The following is a 12,172-nucleotide window of genomic DNA, read 5'->3' as shown; positions in this document are numbered from 1 at the left end:
ACTGAAATGTCAGCAGTTCAAAAGTACTCATACCCCTTTGTTCAGTATTTAGTTGAAACACCTCTCGCAGCTATTACAGCCAGTAGTCTTTTTGGATAAGTCTCCATTAGCTTTGAACAAGGCAAGGGATTGAGATTTTCCCATTCCCCTTTGCAAAATTGCTCGAGCTGTGCCAGGTCAGTTCGGGAGCGGCAGTGGACGGCAACCTTGAGGTCTCACCAGAGGAGTTCGATTGGGTTAAGGTCTGGACTATGACTGGGTCACTCAAGGACATCAGTTTTCTTCATCTGAAACCACTCCACAGTTGCTCTGGCAGTGTGCTTAGGGTCACTGACCTGCTGAAAGATGAATTTCCTCCCCGGTTTAAGCTTTCTGGCAGAAGCTAGCAGGTTTTTATCCAGAATCTCTTTGTATTTACCAGCATTCACCTTCCCATCAATCCTGACCAAATTTCTTGTCCCTGCTGCTGAAAAGCATCTCCATAGCATAATGCTACCTCCATCATACTTTACAGTAGGGATGGTGTTACCTGGCTGACGCGCAGTATTAGATTTACACCATACATAACCCTTCATGCTGAGGCCAAAAAATTCCACTCTAATCTCATCCGACCACAAGACCTTCTTCCACATCTTTACCATATCTTTTTGAAGTGACACTTTGCAAAGTCTTTATGGGCAAGGATATGCTTTTCTTTAAAGCCAAGGCTTTTTCCTCACCACTCTTCCATACCCTTTTTGCACAAAGACTAAGAAATTGGGGAGCCATGAAATTCTTCTCCAGTTGCAGCCACTGACTCTGCAGTCGTTCAGAGTGACTACCTGCGTCACAGTAGCCTCTCCTACAAGTGCCATTCTTCTATAGTCCAGAGGGGGCGGCCTCACCTAGGCAAGGTGGTTGTAGTTTCATATTTTTCCCACTTTTTCATGAGCTCCAAGGTATGTTTGATGCCTTTGAGATGGTCTTGTACCCTTCCCCAGATTTGTGCTTCTCTATTATCTTTCCTTACTAGTCTTGAATGCTCTTTTGTCTTCATTTTAGTTTGGTCAGTTGAAGATCTACCATACTGTTGGACCATACAGATAGAGTGGGCATTTATTCTCATGAATTCATTGAAAACAGGTGATCCTCCAATTTTCTACATCAACAAATCGGGTGAATTGGTAAGGTCATATGGCACCTGAGGAAAGTTAGCGTAGTAATTACTAAGGGGATGAATACTTTTTCAGCCTCACAAATTTGGTTTTTAATTTTTAGCAAATTGGAATTTGGAATTTTTCTTTTGATTTGACATAGAAACATAGAAAACCTACAGCACAATACAGGCCCTTCGGCCCACAATGCTGTGCCAAACATATACTTACTTTAGAAATTACCTAGGGTTACCCATAGCCCTCTATTTTTCTAAGCTCCATGTACCTATCCAGGAGACTCTTAAAAGACCCTATTGTATCCGCCTCCACCACAGTCACTAGCAGCCCATTCCACACACTCTCCATTCTCTGCATAAAAAAAATTACCCTGACATCTTCTCTGTACCTACTTCCAAGCACCTTAAAACTGTGCCCTCTCATGTTAGCCATTTCAACCCTGGGAAAAAGTCTTTTTGACTATTAACGTGATCAATGCCTCTCATCATCTTACACACCTCTATCAGGTCACCTTTCGTCCTCCATCGCTCCAAGGAGAAAAGGCCGAGTTCACTCAACCTATTCTCATCCTTGTAAATCTCCTCTGCACCCCTTTCAATAGCTTCCACACCCTTTTTATAGTTTCCACATCCTTCCTGTAGTGAGGTGTCCAGAACTGAGCATCGTACTCCAAGTGGGGTCTGGCCAGGGTCCTATATAGCTGTAACTATGCACAATGATGTAACATGATGCACAATGTTTTGTAGATTAGTTCAAAAATCCTATTTCAATGTATTTCAAATTTAGAAAATAAGACAGTAAAAATGTGAGAATAGTTGTGGGGGCTGATTATTTTTTCAAGACACTGTACAGCTCTCATAGTTTCAAACTATGAGGTCTCCCCCCTGCCTTAGGGAGAAGAAGCCAAGTTTGTCCAACCATTGAACAGATAAATAAAGGGGAACAAATAGCGTGCTGCATTTGTCAGAGGAACAGTGTTTGGGACGGAACATTACCTTGGCTAATCCCCCTGATGAACGTAGAATCCCTTGGCGACAGTCAAAGCTGTTCCCCTTGTGTTTGAGAGTTCGGAGCCAAGGATTGGCAGCCCAAAGGCTGCCCGCCCTGAATGTATGAGGGTGTGGGAGGGTAGGGGATAGGGACTTATTTTGTCGGTATTGTTCTGTTGTTGTGTTGAACAACATGGGCATTCTATGCTGTCGACGGAATGTGTAGTGAAATTTTGCGGGCTGCCCCCAGCACATCCTTGGTTATATTGGCTGTTCACACAAATGCCATACTTCAATGAATGCATAGTCTCCAACCTGACAGCATGAACACTGATTTCTCTCCTTTTCCCTTCTCTCTTTTACAATTCCCCATTCTAGTTCTCCTCTTATCGTTTCTTTTCCCCTCATCTGTCCATCACCTTCTTTGGTGCCCTTCCTCCTTCCCTTTCTCCCACGGTTCACTCTCCTATCAGACTCCTTCATCTTCATACCTTTACCTCTTCCACCTGTCACCTCCCAGCTGCTTATTTCATCCATCATCCCCTTCACCTGCCAGCTTGTACTCTTCCCCCCTCTGCCCTTCTTCTCCCTTCCTTCCCAGTCCCGATGAAGGGTTGGCCACAGATGCTGCGTGACCTGCTGAGTCCCCTTAGCGTTTCCTGTGATGTGTTTCACCATAGATTTCGATGGAGTAAATCTGCACCTGAAGCAAGTTGATCAGCAAGCGTTGACTCTCCTGGGGGAAGGAACGCCCCCAAATCCCCCTCCCACACCCAGACTGGACGAAGCCAGACGGTGGAGCCCGTCAGACAACCGGCGACATGCCGAGGTTGCGAGGTGGTCCACACACGGGGTAAGGTGAGCACCGTACCTGTCCCCACAGCAGCTCTCCAATGCCAATGAAAATGCACCAAAGCCACTGGTCGAGAGTCAGCCCCGAGCAGCTGAACGGTTTCCCTCCGAACTCCACGATGACGATCTGAAACAGAGGAAAATTCTAGAATCAGACACCCTCATGCACCTTCTGTAATCTTTTAAAATCGCATTAGTTTGCGAAGTACATCCACTGGGTCAGGGGTTCCCAACCTACTTTATGCCACAGAGCCTTACCGTAAACCAAAGTGTCCTGGGACCCCAAGTTTGAAACCCCTGTACTACGAGAACTGGTTTGGTATTGATTAGTGTTACATCTCGGGTCCCCTTGATTCAGGGCATTTGCAAAGACAGGTGTGCAAAAAGGGTCCGAAGGTTCACTGGGGACCCGAGTCACCCCAACCCCAATCTATTCCAGCTGCTACCACCCAGGAAACGGTACGGCAGCATAAAAGCCAGGACCAACAGGTTCCAGGACATCTCTTTCCACCAGGCCATCAGACTGATTAACTCGCGCTGATTTGGGTGTATTTCTATGATACGTTGACTGTTCAACCACCCAAATTACACAAACCTGACATTAATCCCATTTTTATTGTATCCCACGTTCTCAAGAACTCGACTCCAGATCCCACCACTCAACTACCCAGTAGCAATTAACCTATTAATATGCACATCTCTGGGACACGGGAGGGGAACCTGCTAGTCCCAATGAAGGGTCTTGACCCAAAATACCAACTGTCCATCTCCCTCCACAGACGGTGCCTGACCTGCTGAGTTCCTCCAGGGCCCAGACAGAACCTGGTTTGGTTTGGAAACAGCTGTTCCTTTGTGGCTTCACTTCCAATGCAGCGAAGTGAGCACATTAAGCAGATTCTCTCCACACTGACAGAGGACAGTGCAAAAGTGAAGTGGCTCAATAAACCAGTGCTTTAATGTTGAGGCTTACAAAGCACGGGTGAGGCCTCACTTGAAGTATTGTGAGCAGCTTTGGGCCCCTTAACTAAGAAGGGATGTGCCGACATTGGATAGGGTCAAAGGAGGTTCATGAAAATATTTCCAGGATTGAAAGGCTTGTCACATGAGGAGTGTCTGATGGCTCTGGGCCTGTACTCACTGGAATTCAGAAGAATGAGAGGTGACCTCAATGAAACCTATCAAACGTGGAAAGGCCTTGATAGAGTGGATGTGGAGAGAATGTTTCTTATGATGGGAGAGTCTAAGACCAGAAGACACAACCTCAGAGCAGAGGGACGTCCTTTTAGAACAGAGATGAGGAGCAATTTCTTTAGCCAGAGAGTGGTGAGTTTGTGGAATTTGTTGCCACATGCAGCTGTGGAGGCCAAGTCATTAGGTATGTTTACGGCAGAGGTTGATATTCTTGAATGGTCAGGGCGTGAAGGGATATGGGAAGAAGGCAGGAGATTGGAGCTGAGAGGAATAATGGATCAGCCATGATGAAATGGCAGAGCAGACTTGATGGGCCAAATGGCCTAATTCTGCTCTTATATCATATGGTTATCCATTCACACTCCAAATAAACGGGATTGAAATCAACTGTTAGGTATTAGGTAGTTTGTCAGTTTATGTATAGTTTTTCATAATTTATGTTGTTTTTCTTTAGGTATCTCAAGGTAGTATATGGTAACACTTATGCACGTTGATAATAAATCTATTTTTGAACACCCTGAATAACACAATACCTGAATCAGAAAAGTCCCCACCACAATGCTGCAAAAGATTGGATTTCGGAAAATTGCTTCAAATACGTTGCGCTCCCCGTGGATCTTGCGAGCGTTGATCTCGTTGAAGAGCTGCATCATCACGAAGGTGTTGAAGACAATGGTGTAATGTTCAGTCGGGGGGGAGTGGAGTGGAGCATTCCTTCCACTGTCGATGTCAAAAAACTTCTCACCTGTGAAGAAGAATTGTCACAATTTGATCTACAGAAAACTGGAATTGGTATTGGTTTATTATTGTCGCATGTACAGTGAAAAACTGGTCTTGCATACCGTTCATACAGATCAAATAATTACACAGTGCACTGAGGTAGAATAAGGTAAAACAATAGCAACGCAGAGAAAGCACAGTGCAGTAAGACTAAAAGGTGTAAGGTCATAACTAGATGGATTGTGAGGTCAAAGGTCCATCTTTTTGTACTAGGGGACTAATTTCATGTCACATGCCGGTGATAATAAAACTAATTCTGATTAGTTGGATCCAACTGTTTAATTCTTAGATTAGACTGTTTAATTGATTTTTTTTTGCAGTTTAACAATTAGTTGTCTGCTTGTATTTTATATAATTACCTCTATACAGGTAACTGCCTAGTATGCTTCCTAGTGGTACTCATATGTATATGCAAGTTTAATAGACCCCTAATGGTATAAGTCTGGAAAAACTCTCCATAATTTGAAAAGGAAATAACTCATTGGTTGACTTATATCTATAAATTTGAATGGAATTGTCCTTGTCTGTACTGTAAAAATAGCTGACTGCAAGGCGACAACATCTTAATCTTAGTATCCTATTCTCTTTGTCTTTAAGCCTTCTGCGACTAGCTTCTGCTCCCGTTTCCTATTAACGCTAAATAAAATGGTTGTGAATTAGCTAGTTTTGTGCCTCCTTCCTGACTTCTGAAAGAACCTTGTATTAAAAACATCAGAATCCAACAGAACTGTTTAATAGTCTTATTACAGAGGGGAAGAAGCTGTCCTTCAGTCTGGTGACATGGGCTTTCAGGTTTTTGTATCTTCTGTCCAGGGTGTGGGGTCATAGATTATTCTGGTTGCTTAACTGAGGCAGCGGGAAGTGTAAACAGATTCCATGGAGGGGAGGCTAGTTCTTATGATGTGCTAATAAGAGAGGGGGAATTATCCCAAGTAGACTGTCCAATCGTTGTCACTGTAGAACTGATGAATGCTCCACACCTATTACCAGACATCAGAAAGTCGACTGTTTACTCTTTTCCACAGATGCTGCCTGCCCTGCTGAGTCCTTCCAGCATTTTGTTTGTATTGCTTTGGGTTTCCAGCATCTGCATATTTCTCGTGTTAGTAATTTACTTCACAGGTAGTTGTGCACGTGACAATAAACTTGACCTTGACTTTGATTAAAAGGAATACTTTCCCATCTCCTCCACCCAGCGCCTTCAGGGAAGAGGCCATGTAGCATCCATGCAGTGACAACCAGACTCAAAAAACTTCCCCAAGCAGTAAGGTTGATCAACACCTCCACCCATTAACCCACTCCTCCATACTCCCAACCATCATGACCTTATTATTTCCTGTCAGTCACCTTACGCATGTGCAAAATCTCCTGTTCCTAGTGTCACCTTAAGAACATACAGTCAATCTATGCATACAAGCTACATTAAGCATTTATATTAACTTTTAAAAACTTACTGCGCTATTTATTTACTTACTGAGATAGAGCGCAGAATGGGCCCTTCCAGCTCGTTGAGCTGCACCACCCAGCAATCCCCCTATTTAATTCTAGCCTAATCACGGGACAATTTACAATGACCAATTAACCTACCAGTCGGTATGTCTTTGGATTGTGGGAGGAAACCAGAGCACCCGGAGGAAATCCACATGCTCACGGGGAGAACACACAAACTCTTCCAGGCAGTGGTGGGAATTGAACCCATGTCGCCAGTACTGTAAAGTGTTGTGCTCACCACTATGTTACCATGCCTCTCTTTATCTTATTGTATTTCTTTTTGTGCTGCACTGGATCCAGAGTGAAAATTATTTTGTTCCCCTTTATACTTATGTATTGGAAATGACATTGAACAATCTTGAATCACTACTTTGTACAAGTAGGAAGGAGCAAATTAAACACAGACACAAAAACACCAATGGCAAAACTGACCAGCAAAGAGAAGAGTGAAGATAATGGTGAGCTGGTAAACACCATGGCCCAGAATGTTCTTCATCATCGTGCGAGAGATCAGTGGCTTATTCCTGCCGTAGGGCTTGCGAAGCAACAGGGCCTCTGTCGGGGGTTCAGTGGCCAAGGCCAGGGAGGCAAATGTATCCATGATCAGGTTCACCCAGAGCATCTGAACAGCCTTCAGCGGAGAATCCTGGTTTGGGATTTAAAGGCAGAGGAGATGAGAGCAAGAAGTTACACAGTCCTCAACCCTATTGCACCAATCAAAGTGATCAAGACTGTCCTGATCTTTCCCCTAAGCTCCACCTTCACACCTGTAAAGGAGCCTTAGGTCCCACAGCACCAGGGTCAGGAGCAGTTGTCACCCTACGACCATCAAGCTCCTGAACCAAGCTGGATAACTTCACTAACTTCTACACTGAAATGATCACTCAACACAAGCTATGAACACACTTTTAAGGACTCTACAACTCATGTTCTCAGTATTACTTATTTATCTATCTACCAATTTTAGTTGCAATTTGTCTTCTTCTGCGCATTCTTTGCTTGTGCGTAGTTTTCCATTGAATCAGAATCAGGTTTATTATCATTGTATTGTGAAATTTGTTAACTTAGCAGCAGCAGTTCAATGCAATACATAATAGTATAGAAAGAAAAAATACATAAGTAGATCAATTGCAGTAAATATATACAGTGGTGCTAGAAAGTTTGTGAACCCTGTAGAATTATCTCTATTTCTGCATATGACCTAAAATGTGATCAGATCTTCACGCCAGTCTTAAAACTAGATAAAGAGAACCAAATTAAATAAGTGACACAAAAACATATGTTTTTCATTTATTGAGAAAAATGATCCACTATTACACGTATTTGTTGGAAAAAGTACGTGAACCTTTGTTTACAGTAACTGGTGTAATTCCCCCACCCCTGTACAGCAATAACTTCAACGAAACATTTCTGGTTAACTGTTGATCAGCCCTGCCCATTGGCTTGGAGGAATTTTCGGCCATTTCTCCTTACAAAACTGCTTCAACTCTTGGGATGCTGGTGGGCCTCCTTACATGCACTGCTTGCTTCAAGTCCCTCCACACCATTTCTATAGGAGTAAGGTCAGGACTTTGACTCGGATATTCTAAAACACAAACTTTCTTCTTCTTAGACCATTCTGTTGTTGACTTACTCTTGTATTTTGGATCATTGCTTTGTTGCATTATCCAACTTCTATTCAGCTTCAGGTGACAGACTGCTACCCTGACATTCTCCTGTAAAATGTCTTGATACAATTTTGAATTCATTGTTCCCTCAAACTGCAAGTGTCCAGCCTCCGAGGCAGCAAAGCAGCCCCAAGCCATGGTGCTCCTTCCACCGTGCTTCACAATTGGGATGAGGTTTTGGTGTTGGTGTGCAGTGCCCTTTTTCCTCCAAACATAGCAATGTGCATTTCTGCCAAGAAGTTCAACTTTTGTCTCATCTGTCCACAGAACATTGTCCCAGAAGTGCTGTAGAACATCCAGGTGGTCTTTTGCAAGCGAGACATGCAGCAATGTTGTACTTGGAGAGCATCCTTCCATGAACACCATTCTTGTTCAGAGTTTTTCTTATAGTGGACACATGAACAGAGACTTTAGCAAGTTCTAGAGATCTCCCTTGGGTTCTTTTTCACCTCCTTCAGCACTGCATGTTGACCTCCTGGTGTGATCTTTGCAAGATGTCCACTCCTAGGGAGAGTAGCAACAGTACTGAATTTCCTCCATTTGTAGACAATTTCCCTTACTGTGGACTGATGAACACTCAGGTTTTCAGAAATGCTTTTGTAGCCTTTTCCAGCTTCATGCAACTTTACAATTCTCCTAAGGTCCTCTGAAAGTTGTTTTGTTCGTGGCATGGTGCACATAAACAGATCTTTCTTGAGAAGAGCAGGCTCTGCCAGTAACCTGGCTTTGTGTATCTTTATAGGGCAGGGCACCTCTACAACCCACACCTCCAATCTTATCTCATTAATTGCAACATCTGACTCCAAATAGCTTTTGTAGAAGGCATTACCCCAGAGGTTCACATACTTTTTCCAACAAATACATGCAATATTAGATCATTCTTCTCAATAAATAAATGAACAAGTATAATGTTTTTTGTGTTATTTATTTAATTGGGTTCTCTTTATCTAGTTTTAGGAATTGGGTGAAGATATGATCACATTTTACATCATATTTATGCAGAAATAGAGAAAATTTCTGCGTAAATATGAAAGTGTTCACAAACTTTCTAGCACCACTGCATATGTCTATTAAATAGTTAGATTAAGAATAGTGCAAAACAGAAATAATATATAGATTAAAAAATGTGACGTAATGTTCATGGGTTCAATGTCCATTTAGGAATCGTATGGCAGAAGATGCAAAAAAGAGGTAATAATAATAAATAAATAGTACTGACAATATGAGTTGTAGGATCCTTGAAAGTACGCCCGTAGGTTGTGGAATCAGTTCAGTGTTTAGTTGAGTGAAGTTATCCATGCTGGTTCAAGATCCTGATAGTTGAGGGGGTAATAACTGTTGTTGAACCTGGTGGTGTGGTGCCTAGGACTCCTGTATCTCCTTCCCAATTGCAGTAGGGAGAAGAAAACATGGTCTGGATGGTGGGAGGTCCTTATTAATGCGCTCAATGGTGGGGAGGGCTTTACTTTTGTGTCTCCTGCCTGTGAGAGAGGACAGAGGTGGGAATTGTCTATGGTGGGTGGGGCCCTAGATTACCTCGAGGCAGCAGCAAGTGTAGGCAAATTCAGTGGAAGGGAGGCTGGCTTGCTTGATGGACTCATAGGCAAAGTGTTGCCTCACCTCAAAGGATGGCTCGGGGCTCTGAATGGTAGTGAGGAGGAGTCATGGGGACAGGCGTAACACTTGTCTCGCTTGTAGGGATGACTGCCATAAGGGCAATCAGTGGTGAGGGATGTGGACAATGGAGCTCTGTTCCCTCTAAACTGCTCGGTTGCATGGCAGCACAGCAACTGAAATGCCCCCATGCACATAGCCTTTGTTGCCACGCAGCTGGAATTTTCTGAACATATAAACATTTAGAGTGCTGCAAAGCCTTCAGGCCATGTAAAAATGTCTCGCTCAGAGCAATGATTGGTCCAAACAGCTGTAAAACAAAATAGAGGTAACACCGCAAGGGAGTCACGTAGAGGGCGATCCCTGTGGAAAGCGGAGAATGAGGACGGGGAGGGAAAGATGCAATAAGTTGAGGATCCCGATGAAGATGGCGGAAGTTACAGAGAATGATGTGCTGGATGTGGAGGCTCATAAACTGGTAGATAGGCACAAGTAGAACTTTATCCCTGTTATGACACCTCCTCCTTTCCTTTCTCCCATGGTCCACTCTCCTCTCCTATTAGATTCCTTCTTCTTCAGCCTCTCATCTTTTCCACCTATCACCTTCCAGCTTCTCACTTCATCAGCCCTTCCACACCCCCCCCCCACCTCCCTCCCACCTGGCTTCACCTCTCACCTTCCAGCTGGTACTCCTCCTCCTCCCCCTGACCTCCTTGTTCTGGCCTTTTCTCCCCTTCCTTTCCAGCCCTGTTGAAGGGTCTCAGCTCAAAACATCGACTGTTTATTCCTCTCCACAGATGCTGCCTGGCCTGTTGAGTTCCTCCATCGTTTTCTGCCAGTTGTTCTGGATTTCCAGCATTCACAGAACCTCTTAAGAGAAGTTTGGAAGGGTACGTGGACGTGAAGGGCTAGGAAGACTATGGTCTGGATGTAGGTAGATGGGACCAGATCAGCATGGATTAGATGGGCTGAAGACCCTGTTTCTGTGGTGTGATACTATATGACTCTAAGTACTGCTTGTCATAATGAACTGGACTGTCAGGAGTGCAGAAACAGAGTAGAACAGAGTACAGCTACAGGGCCTTGCATGAGGTGATGTTTGGTGGCTCTGGCCCTGTGCTCACTGGCATTTATAAGAATGAGGATGGGGGGGATCTTATTGAAACCTACCGAATATAAAAGGCCTGGATAGAGTGGATGTGGGAGGATGTTTCCAATAGTGGGGGAGTCTAGCACCAAAGGACACAGTCTCCGAACAGAAGGCCATCCCTGTAGTACAGAGATAGGGAGCAATGTTCTTTTAGCCAGAGGTTGATGAATCTGTGGAATTCATTGCCACAGGCGGCTGTGGAGGCCAAGTCACTGGGTCTATTTAAAGCAGAGGTTGATAGGAACTTAATAAGTAAGGGCACCAAAGGTTATGGGAAGCAGGCAGGAGAATGGGATTGAGAAAGGATAATAAATCGGTTCAAAGGAAGATCACGAAGATGATTCCAGGATTGAAAGGCTTATCATATGAGGAGCGTTTGATGGCCCTGAACCTCTAGTCACTGTTATTTAAAAGAATGATGGGTGACCTCACTGAGACCTATCGAATGTTAAAAGGCCTCGGTAGAGTGGATGAGGAGAGGATGTTTCCTATGGTGGGGAAATGGAGGACCTGAAGACACAGCCTCAGAATAGAGGGGCATCCTTTTAAGGCGGAGATAAGGAGAAATTTCTTTAGCCAGAGAGTGGTGAAGCTGTGAAATTTGTTGTCACAGGTGGCTGTGGAGGCCAAGTCATTGGGTATGTTTAGGCAGAGGTTGATAGATTCACGATTGGTCAGGGAAAGAAGGGATATGGGGAGAAGGAAGAAGATTGGGGTTGAGAGGAAAAATGGATCAGCAATGATGAAATGATGCAGCAGACTCGATGGGTTAAATTGCCTAATTCTAATTCTATATTTTGTGGTCTTATGTGCCAACGTTGCCCAGCACCACAAGGACTTACCTGGGTGATGCAGGCTCCAGTAAAGGCGACGATAACTGCGACCACGTTTACTGTCAATTGGAACTGCAGGAACTTGGAGATGCTGTCATACACATTGCGGCCCCACATCACAGCCTTAACAATGCTGGTGAAGTTATCGTCTGTCAGAATGATGTCCGATGCCTCCTTTGCAACATCGGTTCCTGCAATGCCCTTTAAAATCCAAACCAAACCAGATCAGGAATTCTGTCCAGTATTCTCTACCATACTTTGCAGGATAGGCTGAGAACTAGAAAAATGTTTGCTGAATTCCATTCACTTGCACTGACCTGTAGAGCCCCCACCCACATTACCAGACAACACAACTTTAAAGATAACATAATGATAATCATTTTATGAAATAGCTCGAAGTGCGATATATAGATTGTAAAGATAGATCAATATAGTCATAAAAATACAAGACAAA

General features: G+C 43.9%; 1 protein-coding gene across 11 annotated transcripts in view; it reads right to left on the bottom strand.

Annotated features, from left to right (window-relative positions):
- Positions 1–12,172, bottom strand: part of LOC134355399 (plasma membrane calcium-transporting ATPase 1-like) — a 357,414-nt gene that overhangs the window by 25,109 nt on the left and 320,133 nt on the right. For all 11 annotated transcript variants that reach the window (XM_063065213.1, XM_063065220.1, XM_063065221.1 and 8 more), the window contains 4 exons: positions 11,728–11,919; positions 6,887–7,100; positions 4,717–4,928; positions 3,012–3,119 (listed from right to left, as the gene is read on the bottom strand). In XM_063065213.1, coding sequence (XP_062921283.1) covers positions 3,012–3,119; positions 4,717–4,928; positions 6,887–7,100; positions 11,728–11,919 — 726 coding nt within the window. The remainder of the gene's footprint in view (positions 1–3,011; positions 3,120–4,716; positions 4,929–6,886; positions 7,101–11,727; positions 11,920–12,172) is intronic.

Source organism: Mobula hypostoma, chromosome 13 (assembly GCF_963921235.1).
Source record: "Mobula hypostoma chromosome 13, sMobHyp1.1, whole genome shotgun sequence".
In the NCBI taxonomy this organism is placed as follows: Eukaryota; Metazoa; Chordata; class Chondrichthyes; order Myliobatiformes; family Myliobatidae; genus Mobula; species Mobula hypostoma.
The sequence above is the reverse complement of the archived record's forward strand: the minus strand, read 5'-3'. Positions and strand labels throughout refer to the sequence as shown.